Source organism: Drosophila novamexicana, unplaced genomic scaffold (genome assembly GCF_003285875.2).
Source record: "Drosophila novamexicana strain 15010-1031.04,08,12 unplaced genomic scaffold, DnovRS2.1 tig00000387-arrow-pilon, whole genome shotgun sequence".
Classification (NCBI taxonomy): Eukaryota; Metazoa; Arthropoda; class Insecta; order Diptera; family Drosophilidae; genus Drosophila; species Drosophila novamexicana.
In genome coordinates, this window is record NW_020824800.1 from 4,094,943 (window position 1) to 4,119,061 (window position 24,119).

Consider the following 24,119-nt stretch of genomic DNA (forward strand, 5'->3'; position numbering starts at 1 on the left):
CAACAACAGCAACAACAACAACAACAACAACCACAACAACAACAACCACAACAACAACAACACGGATCAATACCAAAGATGGAGGCAAAATTCTTGGCTAGCGCTCTTTCATTCCTCTCGATATTTTTAGCGGTTCATGCTCAATCATTTGGTAAGTACTCGACAACAACAACAACAACAACAACAACAACAACATCGATAATTATAATAATAAATACAATAACAATTAATATTAACCAAGCGAACCCTATCTTTAAGCTCTCTGTATGTCGTATATATGTATGTATACGTGTGCCGATACATCATTTATCTCTGTGTGTGTGTGAGAGAGAGTGTGTGTGTGTGTGAGTGTACATAACTGCAACAGAAATTGCAGACAATAACAAAACAAAACAAAAAAAGCAAAAAAGAAAGTACAAAAATTGATAGTATGCGGTCAAACCCCCCCTCCCCCACCCCGTCCGAAACCCAGGCAAACGCCCTAATTGCCCGTTGCCGAAGCCAAAAACAGTTATTTTTCGACACCCAGCAGAACTCTTGAGCGTGACAAGTGCACTGAAAATCGTAGTATTGTTTGTATGTTACAAAATTTAGTTAGTTCTTTCTTTCGATTTCCTGGACTTTATAGTCCGAACTATCGAACTAGCGATTTCTATATACTTGCAAGTTTGATGTTTATCAATGTTTACAATGTCTGGAGCAAACGCTTTGCATATATATATATATATATATATATATATATTAATATGATTGTACTATTTAAACCTTTTATAATTTGTTATATCATTTAAGACTTTTCGTCTTGTTTCGACTTTTTCAAATATTTGATTATTATATAATTTCTCTAGAAACCAAGCTGCAATTCTGCAAGAAAGGTATTCCCCATATAGAAATGTTTCAGTTTTCGACTGATAATTGGGCAGTTCTTAAAGTTGTTTTAAGTGTAACTTTACTAGATTGCATTCGATTAAGTTTTATTAGTTTATACATATAGTCAGGCATATATGGGCAGTTTCAAGAACGAGGTTATCTTATATAACCGAAGATAATAACTGAAGTCACAACTTGAACTTAATCTTAGTTTTTGATGTAAAAAGGGGTCGCAAAAGGCATTGAATTAAGTTAAGCTCCTATTTTAAGAACCTATTTGCTTTTGAGGACCTCATCAGAGTTTAATCAACTAACTAATCATCGCAGGTGTCAGTTAAATCTTGATTAAATATAAATTGTTTTTCAACTTTAACTTTTTACTTTAATTTTACCAAACTTTCATGTAACATCGGATTATTTAACATATGTCATTAGCCTAGGATTCATCAATAAAAAATTAGGCTCTTTTATAAGAAACTCGTCCCAAATTAACAAATTTCTGTACAAACTTGGCAATACTTAACATAGATTCTAAGCGCATTATAAAGCATTCTGAAATTAAGTTTTATTTTATTTTAAAATTTATGTTTATAAATAAGATATACTTTTATCCCTCAAGAAATCTTCACCAAACTTGTCATGTACAAGTTCTACCAAGCTCCAAACATATATATTATCTTATCTAATCAACTTGAGCTGATTCTAACGGAAGAATTGGTCCAAAAATTTGTTTTTGTGTGGAATATGTTTCTGTTTTTCGAGATATCTCGATCAAACTAAGAAAGTATCTTGACATTGTCAAAGATAAAACTTTCGTCTTGTTAAAGTTGCCGTCGAAAGCCTTTTCTAGTTTCATTTTTTTCATATTTTCATAACATTATTTCATTATAGTACTCAAATTTGTAATATTTTTATTGATTCTTTTGCCCATTTTTATTATAAGAGGAGAGACATATACTATATATATTCTTGATCAGCATCAGCAGCCCAGTTAGGGTATTATATCTTCGGCGTGCCGTGTATTACCTTAATTTCTTGATATTGTTTTTGTTTTTTTATGGACATTCTCAGCGCTAATGAGAAACATATTGTTTTAGTATTATGTACACGAATCGCGAGTTTTCCATAAGAAATTTGTATTCCTTTTTTTTTCTGAAAAATAATATAGCCCAAAAGTTCTGCTGGGTTTTTGCCATAGCACAAACATACACATACATACATACATACATACATACATACATACATACATACATAATAGAACATAGCATAACACACACACACACACACACATACTCTCACACACACACATGTATTGAGCGAACACTTTCGTTTTGCTTGCTTTTTATTTTCTCTCTTTTACAATGTAAGGCCCACCTCCTCGTCGCCCCCTTCCTGCCCCCTGCTCTGTGGCCCGCAAGCTTTGTCTTGCCCACTCGCTCGCTCTCTCTTTGTCTCTCTCGTTCTCTCTCTCTCCCTCTCTCTCGCTCATTGTCTTTGTCTATCTTTTTGGCCTTTAGTTAAGTGTACTTGTGCTTCGATATTTTTGTGTTGCTTTTTATAGTTTATATTGTTGTTTTTGCTTGGGCTCGGTTCGTACCGAGACTCGAACTATTCCCCCTGCCCCTGCCCCTCTACCTTCTCCCCTTCGCCTGCTGTCCGCATTCCCACTATGATTTTCTTCTTCTATGCGCCGCGCGTTCATTTGATTTTCAATTTTCCACACAATTGCAAAAAAGAAAAGCAACAGAAAAAAAAGAGAAATACCAACAACAACAAAAGCAGCAGCAACATGTATTAAGTTCATTTTAGTATTTCAGTTTAAATCTGATGATTTTTCTTTTGACTATATTTTCCGTGCTTTTGCTTTGGGCCATTTTACCACAGGTTCTCGCCAGGTAAGAAGCGGCCCGTCTCTTTAGCCGGTTTCATGCGCGGACTTTTGTTTATATTAACTCATCGACCCGGCCGAGTCTGGTCTGGTCTGCTCTGCTCGATACTCGATACTCGATACTATATATACTCGATACTGCATTGTTTCTTTCCTGCGCCATGCTTTTATTCCCTACACACACACACACACACACACACACACGTCGCAACTATTTATTATTCTAAGCATAACACAAATATCCATTTAACATTTAGCCAGATCATCTATCTATCTATCTATCTATCTATCTATTGGCCCCTGTGCATCTGTTCTATTCATGTATGTGTGTCACGACCCCTCCCCGCCCACCCCCCGCTCATCCATATTCAAGGTGTGTTTTAGTCAAGTCTCTTTTTGTTGTTGATTGTTTTTTATTTCATTTGATTTTGTGAGCAGACTTTAAATTAACTTCACTTTTGTTTTCTGATGAGCTCAACTATGATAATAATAATATATATATTAGTTTATAACTAATTCGAGCAAATGATAGGGATAATCGATCTTTGAATGTTACGCAAATAAAAACGTCTAATAAATAGATAAATAGTTACTTATTTACTTAAGAGGTTAGATATTTGTCTAAGTTAGATTGCGAGATATATATATATAGTTAGATATATATATATAAATAACATATCTATCTATCTATGTATCTACCTATACCTATCTATATGTCTTGTTATCTGTCTATTTATGTATGTCTATCTATCTTTCTATCTATATCTCCAGTAAATATCAACACAGGAGATAAATCTATCTATCTGTAGATATCTATAGATCTATCTAACTATCTGTCTATCTATCTATCTATATATATCTATATTTATACATCTCCTGCACATATCAACAAAGGAGATATATCTATATATCTATCTATTTATCTATCTATCCATCAATCTATCTATCTATCCATCTTTCTATCTATCTATCTATATATCTATATCTTCTGGATATCTATGGATCTATCTATCTATCAGATATATCTATTTATCAGACATATATCTATTTATCGGATATATCTATCTTTATATATCGCCTGTAAATATCAACAAAGGAGATGAACTTGTCAATATAAACCTATCTGTAGATATCTATAGATCTATCTATCTATCTAGATATATCTTAGATATATCTTCTGTGTATCTCCTGTAAATATCAACATAGGAGACAAATCTTTCAATATATATCAATCAATATAGATTTTTCATGTTGATATTTACAAAGAAAAGTTTACAATCCGTTAAGTTAATAGATATTTCGATTATGTTTTGTATTATTGTATTATTCAGCAAAGTATTTGCGATCAACTGTATTTGAGAGTGCGTTGCAGTGCTTACTCAGGTGTTCATTTAATCAATGTGATTATCAGATTCATTTTGCACATGTTCCTTTCGGTTTTTCTCTGTTTAATCGTTTCTTTCTTCTATTATGTACAATATTTTCAATGCTTTTTCAAATTGTTTACGTAAATATACGAAATCATACGTAAAATAATGGAAAGCTGGCAAAACTTTTGATATTTCAAACGGTACATTTTGCACGCTACGCACATACACACACACGCACACACATGTGTGTGAGTAAAAACTCGTATGCCCCGGGGAACTAAATGAATCACGAACATCGAGTAGTTGGCCGCCCTCTCTTCCTGCCTGGTCAGCATTATAAAGTATTCTTTTCATTTTTATTGTAGTTGCGGTTGCTTCAGTTGTGTTGTTCTAATATACCCTTAAACGGGGCACTTTGATTTTCTGACCAAATGTGTAACGCACATAAGGCGATAGTTCATATATTCCAGATCTATATCATTCGCATCTTGCAGCAAGCAGTATCTATGTCGTAGGTGATCAGATCGGAGCACTTCATAGAACTGCCAAAGAACTTATATTTAAGATAGATTGACTTATCTTTATCTTTATCTTTACCTATATCCATGTATATGTTTATGTCTATATCTATATCTATATCTATATGTATATTTGTATCTGTATCTGTATCTGTATCTGTATCTATATCTATATCTATATCTATATCTATATCTATATCTATATCTATATCTATATCTATATCTATATCTATATCTATATCTATATCTATATCTATATCTATATCTATATCTATATCTATATCTATATCTATATCTATATCTATATCTATATCTGTATCTGTATCTGTATCTATATCTATATCTATATCTATATCTATATCTATATCTATATCTATATCTATATCTATATCTATATCTATATGTATATCTATATCTATATCTATATGTATATCTATATCTATATCAATACCTATATCTATATCTATATCTATATCTATATCTATATCTATATCTATATCTATATCTATATCTATATCTATATCTATATCTATATCTATATCTATATCTATATCTATATCTATATCTATATCTATATCTATATCTATATCTATATCTATATCTATATATATGTATCTGTATCTGTATCTCTAAGTTACATTTTCAATTCCGAAAGTTCCCCTTTAACGAGTAACCCCTCTATAAGCTGCATTTGTAGCTCTCTGTAAGGGTATTTGCGCTTCGTCAATTGGCAAATAACTCTTTTTTTTTATTTTCTGTTGTTTCTGGTTACTTCAAAGCGAACATTGCGTAGGCAAAAACTAGCGAAACCACGTGTTGTCCAGGTGTTTATGTTGGCTTTCCGTGAGGGTAGATGTTTTTTCTTTCCTTCTTTTTTTTCGCCTGCCAACGTTTTGCACATTTTCATTTGACGAGTTCTTTTTCCACACACACACACACACATCGCAGGTTTTTGAACTTCACAATTGAACATCAACAGCAGGAGTGTGTGTGTGAGGGGGGGGAGGGGGGTGTTTGTGAATTGTGTGTACACGGGAGCTTACCTGTTTGGTTTGCCATGTTTATTTAATGGCATTTTCATTACATTAATAAATGTCAAATATTTAAATTTCGGCTCGCCCAAGTTGCCAGCCCTTGGTCGATAGTTGAAGCATATGAGAGCGCACAGTGGTGCAAGCTGCTTGGTAATTGGGTGAATTTTTTGTAGATTTTTCGGCATATGCATATAAAGCATATGCATTATAAGGAAAGCTAAGCAGTTGATTTGAAAGCCTTTTATATGTGAGACTATATATCAGATGTAAAAGACAAACTCTAAGGTATATAGATAGGTATTCTGCACAGTGGTGCAAAAATTTGTTGATACTCACATATGAATTTCATTTTAAATGTGAATATGGATTTTGATATGAAATGTGCATTTTATTTCTAATATGACTTTCAGAATTTCAAAATTCTTTTATTGGTAATATTTATTATACGATTTTATTTATTTAAAGGATTATGACTTATTTTGCAATTCCCATTAATTATTTATTCATTATATTATTATATTATTATTAATTCAAGTATTCTAAAGTGTTTTCCACAAATTTATATTGAAAACATTTGAGTCTTCATTTTAATGTAAAATTTTGGGTTTTCAATAAACATTTTTAATATACTTTTGAGGATTGTTTTTTAAGTTTTCAAAACGAAATCTAAAAACTAGTATTATTTATATAGTATATAAATACTATTATTATTATAAAATATTATTATCATTATTATTATTATTATCATTATTATTATTATTATCATTATTATTATTATTATTATTATTTTATATTATTATGATTATTATATATTAGTATTATTATTATTATTATTATTATTTTATATTATTATTATTATTATTTTATATTATTTTTATTGTTTCATATTATTATTATTAGTACTATTATTATTATTATTATTATTATTATTATTATTGTTTTAACTTATTATTATTATTATTATTATTATTATTATTATTATTATTATTATTATTATTATTATTATTATATATTTAATATTATTGTTTTTTATTTAGCAATCAGAATTTGCAATCATTTTTGCTCTCCCCTCTCGCGTTTAGGAACAATCTTATGCAAAGCACATGGTTTCCCTTTATTCTATGATTGACTATAAAGATTTTTAGCCCGATTTCACTTTTAATTTATAGCTTAATGCCTGAGTTAAATCTAATTATATGCAGATGTATTTGATAGATGTGTGTACTTCTGCTTTATAAAGAAACTTGCGGTGGATTTTGTCGGCGTGCTGTGAAAATATTATTTTTATAAAGACAATAAACATGAAATGTAATTTCCCTTTCAATGTCGTCGACGTCGTCATTCATTGTTGTTGTTGTTTTTTCTGCCTCATCTTCTTTTGCGTCACAAAGAAAGAAAGGCCGCCCACTTTTTGCGTGGGCGTGGCCATATTGTGCTCTGAATGCTTTTCTGCATCGCTTGCAACTCGGAATGGTTGGCACATTTTGCTATAGAGGTTGCCTCTGTGTTTCCGCTCGTGCCAGATAATGACTGCTTAAACAGAGCAATGCACACACACACACCCACACACACACACACCTACACACGTTACAGTTAAATGCAGTACAGTGCGTCTTTTACAAAACGAACAGCCTCTTCTATGGCATATCTCTTCTCGTTGGGCAATTATTATTTATATCCATGTGCCCTACTTTGGATGGACGCTTGTTTGACTGAAAGCGTACAAAATGTCTCCATATTGTACTCTCCATATTGTAATTTCCATGTTGTACTCTCCATACTGTACTCTCCATATTGTACTCTCCATACTAACCTCTCCATATTGTACTCTCCACTTTGTACTCTCCACTTTGTACTCTCCATACTGTACTCTCCATACTGAACTCTCCCTACTGAACTCTCCATATTGTACCTTCCATATTGAACTCTCCATATTGTACACTCCATATTGTACTCTCCATACTGTACTCTCCATACTGAACTCTCCATATTGTACCTTTCATATTGTTCTCTCCATTTTGTACTCTCCATATTATACTCTCCATACTGTACTCTCCATACTGTAGCTTAAGCTATAACCATATACAACTTTTTGAAATTTAAAAAGAAATTCGAAAAATTCGTAGATTATCAAAATAGTTTTGTAACATAAAGTTTGCCCTTGTTAAAGACATGCACACATCTAATCCGACTTTATGTTGTTCGCTTAAGCGAGTGTTCACTGTACGTATGGGGATGTATTGGTATATCAGTGAATTGCACCTTTCGCATGGCTCTGCTGCGTTTCATGCTAATTTACAACACGAAATTGTTGCTAGTAGAAGCCAAATGGGCAACAGAGAGCAAAAGAGAGGGGGAGAGAGAGGGCAATAAAGAGAGTGTGGGTAGAGAAACGTTTTTGTATTTATACTCTTATCTATGGCATGTGGTGGCCCTGGCCCAGAGTTTACCCAGCCCATTCAGGCTCTTAGCGCCCCCGCTTTCATTAGCAGGCACCTGACAAAAGCTAAAAGTTCACACATCGCCTATTTAGAGGCAGACACAAGCACTTATACTACACACATACATGCATACACACATACATGCATACATACACATGTGTACACATGTGTGTATATGCATATGCTTTTGTCTGCTTTTGTTCAGCTTGTGTTGTGTATGTACTATATACATTTCATATATAATTTTAAAAATAAATATAAATAAATTTTTGCGTGAGAACAATAAATGTTTATATACACGTGTGTATGCGGGCTGTCTGTTCGTCTATATACATATATATATATATAATTATATATATATATATATGTGTGTGTCAACAAAACGAACTGAAAGCATTTGTGCATGCATTTTTGTTGTTGTTGTCGAAATGTCAAGTTTTCTTTGCACTTGAAGACAATTGCGTGTGGCCCACTGTGCAAGCAGACAGTCCGACTATACACATACATGCGTCTGTTCTGTTAGTGAGCGAGTGTATGTGTGTGTGTGTGTATTAATATGTATTATATGTTCGTCTGACTGTCTGGCGGCGCTTTTTGTTTTTGCTGTTGTTGTATGCTCCGCTTTTCAGCACTGGCCACCGCCGCCGCCAAGTACAAACAACAAAAACAAAGCAAAAAGTCGTCACAAAACGTCACTAGCTGCTGCCCCGCCCCGCCCCGCACCGCACCGCCCCTCAACGCCCCGCTCTGCTCCTTATTGTCGCATCAATCAGCCGTCCTGTGAGGCGGGCATTTGTTTTTTTTCATTTCATTTTTGCTTTTGTCAGAATCGGATTTTTGCTCAAATATTTTCACTTTGCAGAGGTTGTCTGAAAATTTTTCCATTGTGACGTTGCGGCTGCCGAGTGACAGAGTTGCCAGCCTGTGCGATCAATGTTTGTCGTCTTTTGTTGTTTTCTTTTACAATTTCATTTGCACTCTGCCCCTTGATAAATTGTTTGTGGATAGAGAGAGCGAGAGAGAGAGAGAGAGAGTGCGGCGCTCAAAGCTTTATCGCTTCATTGGCTTTGACAATTTATAATTGGTCCGGCTTCAAAGTTCAACAGTAAATGTATTTCGTGTGAGTGCATATGTGTGTGTATGTGAGTGTGTGTGTGTAGTTTTACAAGTTGTTCAATAAATACATAAATAAAATGGCGCATAAAGCAAAAAAGAGGGTGTAATAAATGAGTACCGATGTCTGTATGTAAATATATGTACGCGTGTGTGTGTGTGTGTGTGTGTGTGTGCGTGTGTGTGTATTAGTGTCCATTTAGTTTTCTTCGAATCAATTTGCGTTGGTTTCAATTGTGCCAAGCCAATAATAATTGACATAAATGTCTGAAAAAACGAAAAAAAGAAGGCCATATGAAATATTCACAACTGTCTGACATGTTTTCTCTGCATTATTTATTGTATCAGCAATGCGCCAGCCCAGCCAGCTGACGTTTGCGGTCCGCTCCATGGCTGCTCAAACTGTGCGCGCCGCGATCATCAGCAGAGCCAGTCAGACGCTGTCCAGTGGCTGTACAACTGTTGTGCGGTAATCGAGAATTGGGTTCAAGTTAAATCGCTTGAGAGAGCTGGAAATTAAATTTAGCTAATGTTTATTTCGTTTAATTAGACAACTGCAAGGCAAACAGAATACTTATGTACACACCAGTCGCCGCAGACTGACGTAGACAACAACAAACTAAATATCTACTATATATATATATCTTTTGATTTTTGTTGTTTTTTTTTGGCTTTCAACATACTACTTGAAAACGTTAAACAAGTGTTTTGTTAATGTTTGTTTGCTTAAATCTTTAATGTGTATTGCCAGAAAAAGCCAACAAAATACAAATCAAATATATTTTTCAAGTTCTTGCGCTCTAATACATGTTGTTGTCAGTGCTGCCCATTTTTGAGAAGCTAAATTAGAAAAAATAGCTATTTTATTAATTTCCCAACTCAACTTTAAATATTATAAAAAGCGTCTGCAGCTTCTGAACTGTTTTGAAAAGGTTCCAATTCCAAATGTTCCGCCAAAGCTAGATTAAACCCAGATTAGGCGGAAAACTAGCCAACTTGGCAGCACTGGCTTGTTGTTGCTGCGGGCAAAAACTGCAAAACTTTTATACACTAACGCACACACACGTGAGAGAGGCAGAGGGGAAAGGGGGAGGGGGAGGTAGTGAGTGTATAGAACACGGACGCTCAGACGCCTAGTCATTTTCATTTTGGTTGCTATTGCTAATTTTAAAATAGACAAACAATTTTTTATTTCAATTTACAGCAGCCAGCAGCATGTCGTACACACACACACACATGTACACATGTAGACACGCACAGGCATGAACACATGCACAAGGCACACAGACACGCAAGCTCTGCCCTGACACATGACTCGACGTCGCAGTCGCCGTCGCTGTCGCCGTCGCTGTCGGCGTAGCTGCTACTGCTGATATTATTCTTTTATGCCACAGCCCGTTTTAAAAACGCTTTTGTTTGTTTTAGCGCGTAACTCGGTTGCGTATTTAAATATTTATATATACTATGCAACTATTTATAAATTTGTCTGTCTGTTTTATGATAAGCTAGTTTGGCACTTAGTTTTGCTCACATTCTCTACAAGGGCTGTGCCCCCGCTCCCCTCCCCCCTCGTTAACAGCACTCTGTCAAGTGCACAGTGCGGCAACAGAGCGCCCCGTCCTTGTTTAACTTGCGTGCTGTCGCTGACCTTCTCGCTCCCACTGTTTGCATTTGCGCTTTATTCGTATTTGTTTTGCAACAACTGTTGTTGTTGTTGTTATTTCTGATGCAGTTGTTGATTCTTTTTATTTATTAACATTATTTTTTTGTTCATTGAATCGCTTTGTTTTGCATTTAAATGGCGCGTTTCGTGCAATTTACTTAATGAATTTCACGTTGTGCGTTCACTGACCGATCAATTCGATCGATTGTATATATGTGTGTGTGTATGTGTGTCTCTGTCTGTGTGCGTGTGTGTGTGTGTGTGTGTCTCTGTCTGTGTGCGTGTGTGTGTGTGTGTGTGTGCCTGCACAGACATGATAGTCACAGACACGAAATGTATTAAGCGAAATGCAAAGAAATCAAATATTTGAAATAATTGATTTTATACTCTGTTCGCAAACTGACAAAGGAGTATATTTGTTTTGTGCAGTATCGAGGCTTTGAACATTTTTTGTTTCGGCAACCAAAAATACCCTTTCGACTGACTTAATCTAATATGAACAGAGTGCACAAAGTATCGATAATAACAGAGTGCACAAAGTATCGATAATACAAGGAGTGCATAGTTTATCGAGCAATTGGGTAATCGATAACAACTGAGTACCCAGAGTATTGCGCACTGTTGCCGTTTTTCAGCGAAGGCCCACAAGCATGCATCTATGTATGTGTGTGTATGTATGTGTCTGTATGCACTCGGCGCTTTGTATCACATTAATCACTGTGTTTATTTTATTTATTCTATTTATTTTAAATGTATTTAATTTTTGCTATTTTTATTAACCTTCAACATCAAATTGCGCTGACCAGTGTCATTAAAAATCATTTACAGCGTGGCTCTCAAACTGTGTGCTTTCACGTGCACAACGGCTGCTAAAAATACACACACACACACACACACACACACACACACACTCGCACACACAGACAATTACATAATATAGGCGCAATCAATTTTGTTTCGTGTTAATTAATTTTGCTGTGTTTTATTTTTTTTCCTTCTTTCTTATTGCTTGTTGAAAATTCTCTGTATGAGCGCATTTTGTGTTGGTTTTTTTATGTATGTATATATTTTTCGCAAATTCTCTGTGTAAATATTTTAATTGCCTTTGGCTAGAACATGTTCAACTGCAACAATAACAAGGGGGCCATTTGTTGCACCAAAGCTCAATGCGTTCATTAAAAAATAATAAAACCAAAACGAAACGATTTAAAATGAAAATGTAATGAGTGTTAGCACACACACACACACGCACACACACAATCGCACACATGCGAACAAATGCCAATAACAATATGTCACGATTGCGCGGCAGTGCGAGTGGGACATGCACATGTATGTATGTGTGTATGTATGTATGTGTGCTGGCAGCCATAAATTTGATTAAATAAAGTTTTAGTTGGCGCTCGCTTTCGCATGCTCTTTCTTCTTCTTATTTGGCACAAGGAATGCGACAAAAACTATGCTACATGAACAAGCAATAAACCATAAATTTCTTGTCACCGACAACAACAACAACAACAGCAGCAAGAACAAGAGGAAGCACAACAATCGGCAACAGCCGCAGCGGTTAAACGTTTGGGGCTTGCAAGTGTATAACTAGACAAAAAGAGAGACTAAGAGTCGAAGACAGAGAGGCAGAGAGTGAGAATATGTGCGTGTGTGTGTGTGTGTGTGTGTGGTAAGCGTGAGCAGTGCTGCAAAAAATGTTAAGGTGTGTTGGTGTTGTATAAATTTATAATACTTTTCGGCGTCCCATTCTCCTTCTGCGCTGCACAATATGCTCTATGTTAATGTGTGTGTCTGAGTGCTGTCCAAAGTGACAGCAACAGACGAATATGCTTACAGCAGCGTGGTGCGAGGGAGACGGGGCGACTTTTTGTTGCTTGTAAATGAAATTGTGCTGTCTGCAATCTTTTTGCGCCATAATCTTTTTGCCATAAAAGTGTCAGCTGAAAAGGGAAGGCAAATAATCACATCTACTCATATGTACATATGTATATGTATGTATGTATGCATGTGTGTGCGTGTGTGTGCACATGTCTAATCACCCAGTTTTGTGTTGACATGCAGGCACATTAAGACTATGTCCGTTGGCTCGTTAAAGCAACTGATAAGATTGCGGCTTTATCATTTCGCACGGGCCACAATCAACAAGCCTACAAATTTATTATCACATTAGCCTTTCCTTATTTGTGTTGCCAACAAAAGTACTTGTTACCGTTACTGCGATAAGACATTTGGCTGATAAAATACTTTTGGTTGCTCTCCAAAAAAAAAAAAAAAAGCGGCACATGGCCAAGTAACTGTGCATATACAGCTATTCAGCGAGCGAGTGTGTGAGTGTGTGCGATCAAGGCTTCGGAATTTGCAGTTCAAACTGGACAGCTTTGACGTCACCCTCAATGTCCGTTATGTAGATATGAACACAGATATGTATGTATTTATGTATGTATGTATGTATGTATGTATGTATGTATGTATGTATGTATGTATGTATGTATGTATGTATGTATGTATGTATGTATGTATGTAAGTATGTATGTATGTATGTATGTATGTATGTATGTATGTATGTATGTATGTATGTATGTATGTATGTATGTATGTTTGAATGTATGTATGCATGTATGTATGCATGTATGTATGCATGTATGTATGCATGTATGTATGTATGTATGTATGTATGTATGTATGTATGTATGTATGTATGTATGTATGTATGTATGTATGTATGTTTGAATGTATGTATGCATGTATGTATGCATGTATGTATGTATGTATGTATGTATGTATGTATGTATGTATGTATGTATGTATGTATGTTTGAATGTATGTATGCATGTATGTATGCATGTATGTATGTATGTATGTATGTATGTATGTATGTATGTATGTATGTATGTATGTACAGACAATTGTGCCCTATATGGAATGACGAGTTGATTTTAATCAATTTGAGCATGAATTTAAACGGTTTGCGTCAGAAGTCGAACATACGTTAATTGCCAGTGTTGTGTAATGAAGCAATATCAAAATCACGTGTTCAGCTCGAGACGATTTCGACACGAGATGAATGTACAGAAAATAAGTTGTAGGATTAATTGAGAAGAGAATAAAAAGTCGATGACTATGCAGCATTTGCTATATATATTGATCGATATTTATCGATAACTTGCAAGTCACAGGTTTAGCCCAGATTTTTGATAAACATCCATAACTTTTAATCGAATAAACTGAAATACAACTGATGTTTATCGATACGCCGATATGTATCGATAGTTCTCTATTTAACTTTTAATTGTTAAATACCTTAACTTTAAGTATGAAATCCAACTAAACATTCAGCAAAATAAACAAAAAATGAACATTTTTAGGTTAATTAAGTGCATCATTCACACATTATTTATTTATAATTTCGATTTGGTTGCTTCAGTTTGGTAATCGGTTTTTGAAAATTTGGTTTTTTTTAAGATTTACGACACATTTAGAATAGACAAATTGATGCATACATAAATATTTTTGCAACTTGGCGCTGAAATCAAATAATCCGAATAAAAAAAACGAAAGAAAAAAAAAAGCAAACAAAAGTAACCGATAAAAAAAACACACCCACAAACGGATCGTAAGCATATTTTATGGATTGTACAAGACTAATTAATTATGGCAAAACAGAACACATAATCGTTTATTTCTTTTTTGGTATTGTTAATTGTTAATGTTTTCTTGATTTTCGATTATGGTTTTCAATTGCGATCGCCTTCTACACTGTGTTGTGCTGCCCCGCCTACCCTCACCCCAACCCCCTCTACTTTGTCGGTTTTTGATTTATCGATATATCGATTTGTTGTAACCTTTTTGCTCTCTGTGTGTGTGTTCCATATATATATATATATATATATACATGTATATGTATATGTATGTGCAAATTTGTGACCTGAAAACAAAATGCAGCGAGTGTCATTGCGAATGACAGCGACGAGTCGGCAGAGTTTGCACTCGCCACAACGCCGATTGTTTACTATGGCGATGCGAACGTGAATATCGGCGAGCCATTTTCGATAACCTGTGTCATACCGATAACCGAGAAGATACACTGGCTGAAGAACGGCGAGTCGATAACACGGCACAATTTGCGTCACGGCCACGACGAGCACTCGTACACGCTCTCGGAGAGCGCCATTGAGGGTGAGTATATATGAAGAAGAAGCAGATGAAGAAGAGGCAGGCAATTGAAGAACAACTCTTCAGGCGAGAAGCACAAAATCGAGGCACATCTAAAGGTGCGGCACGCCCTCAAGGTGCACGAGGGCCGTTATCAGTGCAACAACAACAACAATTATCGCCACAACAGCGGCTATCATATGCTGCACGTGCACAGTAAGCAGCAGCAGCAGGAGTCGCCCACGGAGAGCGGCTATCGGACCATAGACGAGCTGACGCCCAGCTCGCCGGACGAGATATTTACGCGCACGTGGCAGCAGCAGCAACAGATGCCGCAGCTGCCATCGGCAGCGCTGCCCACGCATAAGCAGCACAACAATCAGCAGCTGGGCAATGCCAGCCTCGGCTATGGCAGCCATTTTGGATTTGGCTATGAGCCGCCGACGCCGACGCGTAAATACAACGATCTGACCACGCTGCCGTGGCATGCAACGAGCGCGGGCCAGGGCATCGGCATGGGCTCCATTCATCGCATTTATTCGGCGACGCCGCCCGATTTTCCGCCGCCGCGTCTCACCCTGCTGGAGCATACGGTGGCGCCACCCGAGCCGCCCACCATACAGCTGTACAATCAGACGCTGCCGCATTATCGCCATCCGTCAATGGACACTGCCAACGCCGCCGGCGCTGCCTCTGCCACAGTCAGCAGCAGCAGCAGCGGCAGCAGCAGCAGCACAGCGCATCATCATGCGCACCAGCATGCACTTAACGCTTATCAACTGCCGCTGCCACCGCAGCCACATCAGCCGACTGCGCAGCAGCCAGCGCAGCAGCAGCATCATCAAAACGAAAAATATCAGACGTATGCGCCGCAATTTATACCGCCAGCGTTGGGTGGTGCTGGTACCGTTACAGCAGCGCCTACCGCGCTCACCACCAGCTACAACAACAACAACAACAACAACAACTTCGGGTTAATGCAGCAGCAGCCCAAGACGTTCATGCCTATTAAAAAGGGTGAGCCACACACACACACACACACACTCACACATCGAAACACACTCACTCAAATTCACATTCATAAAAACATATTCATATTTCACTCAAAGTCACATTATGCAGCTCCAGCTCAGTCAAAAAAAAAAAAGTTACTCAAAAAATACTCTAAATCAAACAATTCAAAGTTCACTCAAAAACTCACTCACAACTTTTATATTTCATTCAATTGTGCTTTGTGCGGTAAAAACAGTTTAATATGGTGAACAACATTTCAGCACACTTGCAAACAAAATAAAAATTATGAAAAATATTTGAGTAACAATTTTGTGCAGTAGTTCATTTGAGTAACTACCAACAGACTTCAGTAGTTTATGAACATTGGAATTGGCCAGCAATTTAATAAATTACAAATAAACAACACGAAAATTGCTCATTTTTGTTGCATAGTGTAGCCAAAATGAACCACTGAGCTGCGTGAGTAAATTGAACTAGTACTGAACGATAATTGAAACTCAAGTGAACGATTTGCTGGTTCACTGAACCGCTTAAGTGAACTGAGCGAGCAATCACAATACTAACTATACACAAACATACAAACTCCAATAAACACTTAATTCAGTCATTCGTCTTCTTCTTCTTGTTGTTGTTTTGTTTGCCTCTACAACAAGAACAACAACAACATCAGCAACTTCGTACATTGCGCTCGCATTGAAACTCACTTTCGTCCAGTTTTTTTTATTTGTCTAAGCCTCGCTCTTTTGCCCGTACTCGCTTGCCATGCTCTCGCTCCGCTCTCGCTCTCTCGCTCTCCTCTATCGTTATCAGCACGTCTCACATTGCTCAAACTCCCACATCGTCAGTCTATTTTGGTGTTGTTAATCGTTAATCGCTCGATAGCTCTCTCTCTTAGGCTTTGACAATTCGCCGTTACTTAACCTTGTTCCCCCTCTCACACACATACACACACACACACAGACACATACATGATAAATACAGGCAAACTTTAAGTTGAGCTTTTAATAGTTGTTGCTTGACATATATTTTGATTTATTTATGTGTAACAATTTTGGATTTGATTTGTGTGTGTCGCTATTGTTGTTGTCATTGTTGCTATTTATATATATATATATTTTAGTCAATTTATATATTTATGTTGTTTATCTCTGATTTTGAATCACACCGTTGCCAGGTGCACAGCGCTCTACTCGTTCTCTCTCTCTCTCTCTTTCTCTCTCTTACCCTCTCTCTATCTGCCTGCATATCTTCAATTTGATTGATTGGCAGCCATTTTGTTGACGCATATTAAGTTCATGTGTAATTCAGAATTGGCTCTCAGCCGCTTGTGATAAGCCGTGTTGTTTTGGCCCCAATGGCTGTGTAAACGCGACCTTATGTTTATTGCCTTTTGTTTTATTATTATTCCATTTTCGTTTCTCTCTTGTTTTGCCGATAAGGGCAATGCGAATACATGCATATGTGTATCGCTTATCGGTTATCGATACTTTTGGCTGTTGCTTTTGCTTTGCCTTTGCTTTGCGCATTTCGATAGACAACATTTAGTATTTAAATACCAAAACAACGATTATTGCTCCATTTGCAGCTAATTTTAAAAATAATTAAATCAATTATTGTAATTGCCGAGAAAACGAATTAAATACATTTACATAAATTACATATACACCGCGTAAATCAAATTTATTTGATTTCAGTCCAAGTTAAAAGAAATATATATATATAAAAAAAAAATAAATATCATTTTAAAAATATATAAACTACATATGTATTGTTAGGCGTAATAAAATTCGAAATTCACTAATAAACAAATTATTGTATGCTGTTTTTATTTATTTCAATTGTTTTAGTTTATTTTACTATTTGGGTTAATTTTATGTGGGGCCCACAAAAACAAAATATTTATTTATTTATTAATTTTTTTTTGGTACAACTAGAAATTGTGTGTAATAGTTTTGTTAAGTTGCTTAGTTTTGAATTTTAGTTAATTGTTAACTAGAAAGTGGCCAAATGACAAACATCTCAGCTCATCAGACTTGCTCTCAGACCCCAAAAACCAAATACGAATAAAGAAAACCTGCGCCAGCCCCGCCCTACCCCCAGCCCTAGCCCTACCCGTACCCCTCATCTATATATATATATATATATATTAAGCGCTCGCCTCTCGAATTTATCTACAAATACTCGTAATATTTATGCCATACTATTCAGAACATATATTTATTTATTAATTTCCCTTTGTTTTTTTTTTTTATATGCATAACTATTTAGATATAAATTTGTTTAAGCATTTATTTATGTAAACGTTGTTGCCTTCTTCTACTCTTTTATATGACCTACGATATGTCTTGTTAAATATTTGCACTAATTTTCATGTGTTCTCTTGTTTATTTTCTCTCTCTCTCTCTCTGCCACTCGCTCTCTCTCTCTCTTGCTCCTTTAGGGCCAGATTCCTTGGTGCCAAATTATGACCATGTGGAGCGTCAAATGAGATTTTACGATATCCGAACGCCGCTTGTGCTCAGCTGCAATGTGAAAAATGTGGAGTCCGACGATCCACTCATATGGTAAGTCCAACTAAATCCAAATTAAATACACCCAAACCCAAAAAAAAGGTTGATTATTTTGTTGTCCATTTACAAAGAAAAACTTGGTTTTGTTTTAGTAATGGGAAAATAGAATTAAATCTCACAACTAGTTGCAATTTGAAGCCTTTAGAAACACTGAAAATTGTTAAGAATTTGTTGTTGCACAACACTGGCCAAATATCAACTTATGCTGTAGACAGCTGGGGCTTATTTTGTTGTCAATTTCCGCAGAAAAAAATGTATTTGTTAACTTTAATGGGAAAATGGAATTAAATGCCACAACTAGTTGCAATTTGAAGCCTTTAGAAACACTGAAAATTGTTAAGAATTTGTTGTTGCACAACACTGGCCGATAGAAAATTATGCTGTAGACAGTTGAGGGTTATTTTGTTGTCAGTTTCCGTAGAAAAACTTAAAATTGTTGACTCTAATGAGAAAAAGGAAAGGAAACTGAAAGGAATTTCTTGCAGTGTTGCACAACACTGGCCAACAGGAACCTGACAGCCAGGCTGGCAGGCTGGCAGCTCCCCTGGCTCAGCATACTAGTTGGCAGTTATAAGAGCAATCATTTTAATATGGCACAGCTAAGCACTTTTGCTTAATTATGTTGCCGACCGCCAGCCCACCGCCTGCCCCGCCCCCTAACCGAACAGTTGACTGACGTAACCTGGAGAGCAGAGCATAGCATAGTTTGGGGGGCATGGGTTACGGCTTACTGCGGGCTCGTACTAAAAATTGCCCGAAAGACTTGCCCGCCTGCCGGAAGAGGGCCTTTTCCGACTCTAGTTTGTGCGAGTGTGTGTGCGGGTGTGTGTGCGAGTGTGTGTGCGGGTGTGTGTGCGGGTGTGAAGCAGCCTCGTAATGGTAATGACACTTTGTGTCGGTCGCCTGGTCTCGGGCCAGGGCCGACGCTTTGCGTGCGTGCCTCATGTTGAATTAGTCCTGAATAATTGGCACCAAAAGTTCTTGACGAAAACAAAAGGAATTTGGAATTTGGCTGACGAGAGAAGAGGTCCTTCGTTTTCTAACAACAAGTGCAGCAGTCCTTCTCCTAAGCTTACAAGACTCTTATGTATTCCCAGAAACGATAAAACAAATAGTTTGCACACTCATCGAAAATATCTGTTCAAATTAGTATGTTTTTATCGATTACTCAAGCTTAGAAAATCGATTAAAAGCCGTAAGTCAATATTGAAAGTCAATTGGCAAAAAGTTTGTAAAGAATTCGTAATAATGTGAACGATAGTTAGAGCTGTTATCGATACTTTATGCCAGATAGCAGTCGGAGGCTTTAATTGAGCTCGATTAGAATATAAACGATAAACATATGACCCCATTATCGATAATTCAAAAACCTTATATCGAAAACCAAAACTTTGTGAGAGCAGTTATCGATAGTTTCTGTCGAATAGCAGTGGGAGGCTTTAATCGATAAACATATGAGCCCGTTATCGATAACTATTCGAAAGCCAAAACTTGTTTAACAAATTATCGATATTTACGCTCAGAAAACTATCGATATTTGTGCACACGTACTATCGATTGTTTCATAAATCCAACATTGCGTCTTAAACTCATTCTCTCTTTGTGTTATCGACAGGAAAAAGGATGGCGTCAACGTGACGGACGTGCTAAGTCTGAGAGGTCGCTTCAAACTGATCCATCCCGAAAGAAAGTTCATAATTGACAGAGCGGAACCTCACGACGACGGCCTCTATACTTGTGAGTTCAAGGGCGTGTCCAGAGATATTCACGTGATCGGTAAGTCGCATCAAATATTGATAATAATGATTATTATTAATCAATTAACATCAATTAGCTCGCGTGGTCGTACGAGTGCCTTCAAATACTGGTGTTGTCGAGGGTGAGAAAATGATGATCCCCTGCACAGTTGTCGGTAGCAATCCCCGATTGTCATGGAGCTTTGGTGAGTGCTGTTCCACATGGGAAATTTCCGCTTATCTTCAAGCTAAACGAAACGACAAAACATATTCAAATTGATTTTTAGTATTTTTATTTTAGAGTAGAACTCAATACAGAGACAGATTTGTAATATCTAAAGTCTCTCAATTCATGATATGAATCAACTTTCTAAATGATAAAAATCATGTCTTGTTGCCTTTTGCAGTTTTGTGAGAATTGTTAAGTTCGTTTGAGTTTGATGAAAATATCTTGGGGCAATGTTCCTATGCCAGATATATGATATAGTAGTCCGACTTGGTATATATGCATAGTGAGACTTTTAAATGTTGAGTTTGTTCAAGATATTTGGAAAATCTAAAAATTAGCTCATACCAGCAACTTTTACTCGACCGATTGTTCCTATCAGATATAGTGCTTCGATCTTGATAGGATTTTGCATATGTGTAGGATGCATAGTCAAGATAATAAATGCCGAGCTTGGACGAAATTTGCTAAGAAACAAAAAACTTTTCCATACAACCTATTATTTCCACCCATAGTTCCTATGGCAGCTATATGCTATAGTGGTCCGATCCGGCTAGTTCCAACTGCGTGCAAGAAAAAGACGAACCAAAGTTTCGAGACGAAAGCTTTTAAAGTGCAAGATTAGACCGACATGGCTATTCAGAATATATATAGATATATGCTTTATGATTTCGGAGATTTCTTCTTCTATGCCGAACACATTTTGTGACACAATTATGATACCCTGTGCAAGGGTATAAAAAAGGGATAGACAAAAGCTAAGCCCGGATGTTCGAAGCTTAAACTCGTTGGGAATTGCAACGCGAAAGAACCTAAAGTTCACATGCCGTGGCTTGCAGAGAGACAAAGAGAAATTAATCTAATAAATATACATAAATGAAATGAATCATATTGAAAACTCAGGCTATGATAATTTATCAGAATTGCAAATGCCGAAGCTTAAACTAGTTTAACTAGCTTAAAATAAAGAAATTAACTTAAAGCTAATGATAACTTTCGATTTTGCATGCTTTCAGGCAATTACACAAATATAACAAACAGCACAGATCGTTATATACTAAAATCGGATGATAATAAAATTGAGAACGCAATTTTAATGATCGAGAACGTGACCCTGGACGACAGAGGCGAGTTCAAGTGCCACGGACGCAACGAGGCCAATGACTATGGCAATAGCACCGTTGCCACCGATTTTACGACCGTTCGTGTTAAGGGTGAGTCCGTGCGCCAGCTGCAGCAATGCAAAACTATATACAGTTCGATATAATATATATATATATATATATGTAAATGTTTCTGTTTGACAGGCAAATTCGCCGCCTTGTGGCCTTTCCTGGGCATCTGCGCCGAGGTCCTGATTCTCTGCCTGATCATTCTCATCTACGAGAAGCGACGCAACAAGAGCGAGCTGGAGGAGAGTGATACTGATCCACAAGAACAGTAAGTTGCCAACAACAACGACAACGACAACAACAACAACAACACAAGAAATCAACAACAACAACAACAAGCAGTCCACAACAACAACAACAACAACAACACCAAATAGTTGTAACAACATTTTGAAATGCAGCTTAAAATTTACATTTTAGTTAATAAAACTGCAAATTAAAGACGTTTGAAGCTGCATTCGCAAATGCGCAACAAACAAACACACACACAACACACACACACACACAACACACACACACACACACACACACAAGCGACGTACTTACACACAGACACAGCAGCAGCAGCAACAAATTTAGCAAAATTTTCTTCTTAGTTAACAAATAATATTATAAAATAATAAAAACAACAACAAAATATCAATGCACAAATCATTTGTTGTGTGTGGCGCGCACAACAAAAAGCTCAGCTAAAAAAAAATCATAATTTTTTATATAACTTTTCTATTTTGTTCATTTTTTTGTATTATAACATAAATGAATATTGAATATGATTTAGTGCACAATTTATTTAGCAGCTGGCTCAGGTTTTGCGTGCCACACAAAAAATAAATAAATATATAAAAACTATTTAATAAAATAAAACTTAATTAAATTTATTGTTTATGTGCTGCCCAGAAAAAAAAACAAACACAAAAATAATTAAACTGTGTGCTAAACGAAGGAAAAAACAAACTCAATTTGTGCTTAAAAACTGACAGAAACACACACACACTTACACACACACACCTACACACACACACACACACACTGAGCGTAGTTTTATAGCCATATAAATACTATATATTAATTATACAAGTATATATATATATATAAAAGTATGCCTTATGATTTCAAAGTCGAAAAATTGTTTGTAAAAAAAAAAAAGAAGTAATTTGTATTGTTTGCTGCGCTTTTGTTTTTCATTTGTTTATCTTTTTCACAAAATTTCCTTTTTGTATCGAGTGCATTGTTCAGATCGGAAAGTAGAAGCAGAAGAAGAAAAAAACATGTTATGAACTTTGTTTTAAGTACTTATTGTTTAATTCTAATTTAAATAATTAGTCACGCCTTGAACTACACACACACACACACACACGCACACACACAAAGTTTATCAATCTATATCGTTACTTATGTATATTATTATGACTATCTAAGCTTAAAGTTGGCAATAAATTTTGTTTATAACAATAACACAGCGACAACAACAACAACAACAACAACTAGATTAAAGCAAACTTTTCTTAAACTTTTCTTTTTATCATTTTTCTTTGGATTTTATGTTTTCCTTTCTTATTTGTTTTTTTATTGTAATTTGTAGAGCACATTGCGAGCGCCTATATCTAATTAGTTTGTACACACATAAATTTACACACACACACACACACACACACACACACACACACACGCACACACAACAAACACACACACACACAGAAAAGTATTTGTTTTCTTTGCGCACTTTTTTTTTGTTTGTTTCTATTTCAGTTTTCTTCAGTTTTTCTTTTCAGTTGGTTTTTTTTTTCTCTTACATTATTTTTGATTTGATTATAATTTCCTATATATATATATATATATATGTATATATATGTATATATATGTTTACCGCTATGTTTACAAATGATTTTTGCCGTCTATTATTATTATAATTACATTTAAATTTTGTATGAAAAAAAACTTTTGTGCTATTTTTTCGCTTATGATTTTGTGCGTTTTGAGATTGATTTCTACAAAAAGAATAAAAAAAAAAACAACAACAACAAATGTAAATTAAACAAAAAACAATTGAAATACACGCATTTTTTAATGTCTTCTCTTAATTTTGTATATTGTGTAGTGCATTATATTATTTGGCTTATGTATTAGCTTGATATCTTATAGAGATCGATCTGATCAGACACACACACACACACACACACACTTGTATAATAAACATATAGCTGTATATATATATGTGTGTGTATATATATATATATGTGCGCAACAGTATTAACTCGCAACTACAGAATTTGAGACCGAAACGAATTTGGGCTCGTTTTTGTTTTACTCTCGATGTGTCCATGTGCTGAAGCGCTTCCTTTA

At 35.9% G+C, this 24,119-nt stretch overlaps 1 protein-coding gene across 1 annotated transcript; it reads left to right on the forward strand.

The window, feature by feature from the left end:
- LOC115760123 (neuroplastin) lies at positions 1–22,119 on the forward strand. The gene is made up of 6 exons (XM_030701321.1): positions 1–151; positions 18,513–18,636; positions 20,258–20,418; positions 20,477–20,584; positions 21,621–21,818; positions 21,912–22,119. Exons 1-6 carry the CDS (start codon positions 79–81, stop codon positions 22,046–22,048), a joined length of 801 nt encoding a protein of 266 aa, XP_030557181.1. The 5' UTR covers positions 1–78; the 3' UTR covers positions 22,049–22,119.
- The last annotated feature ends 2,000 nt before the right edge of the window (positions 22,120–24,119 follow it).

Excerpts from the sequence above, each read along its gene's own strand:
- LOC115760123 (XM_030701321.1), top strand. The coding sequence starts at position 79 with ATGGAGGCAAAATTCTTGGCTAGCGCTCTTTCATTCCTCTCGATATTT. Across the intron at positions 152-18,512 it reads GGTTCATGCTCAATCATTTG|GGCCAGATTCCTTGGTGCCA; the intron begins GTAAGTACTCGA and ends TTGCTCCTTTAG. Across the intron at positions 18,637-20,257 it reads TCCGACGATCCACTCATATG|GAAAAAGGATGGCGTCAACG; the intron begins GTAAGTCCAACT and ends TGTTATCGACAG.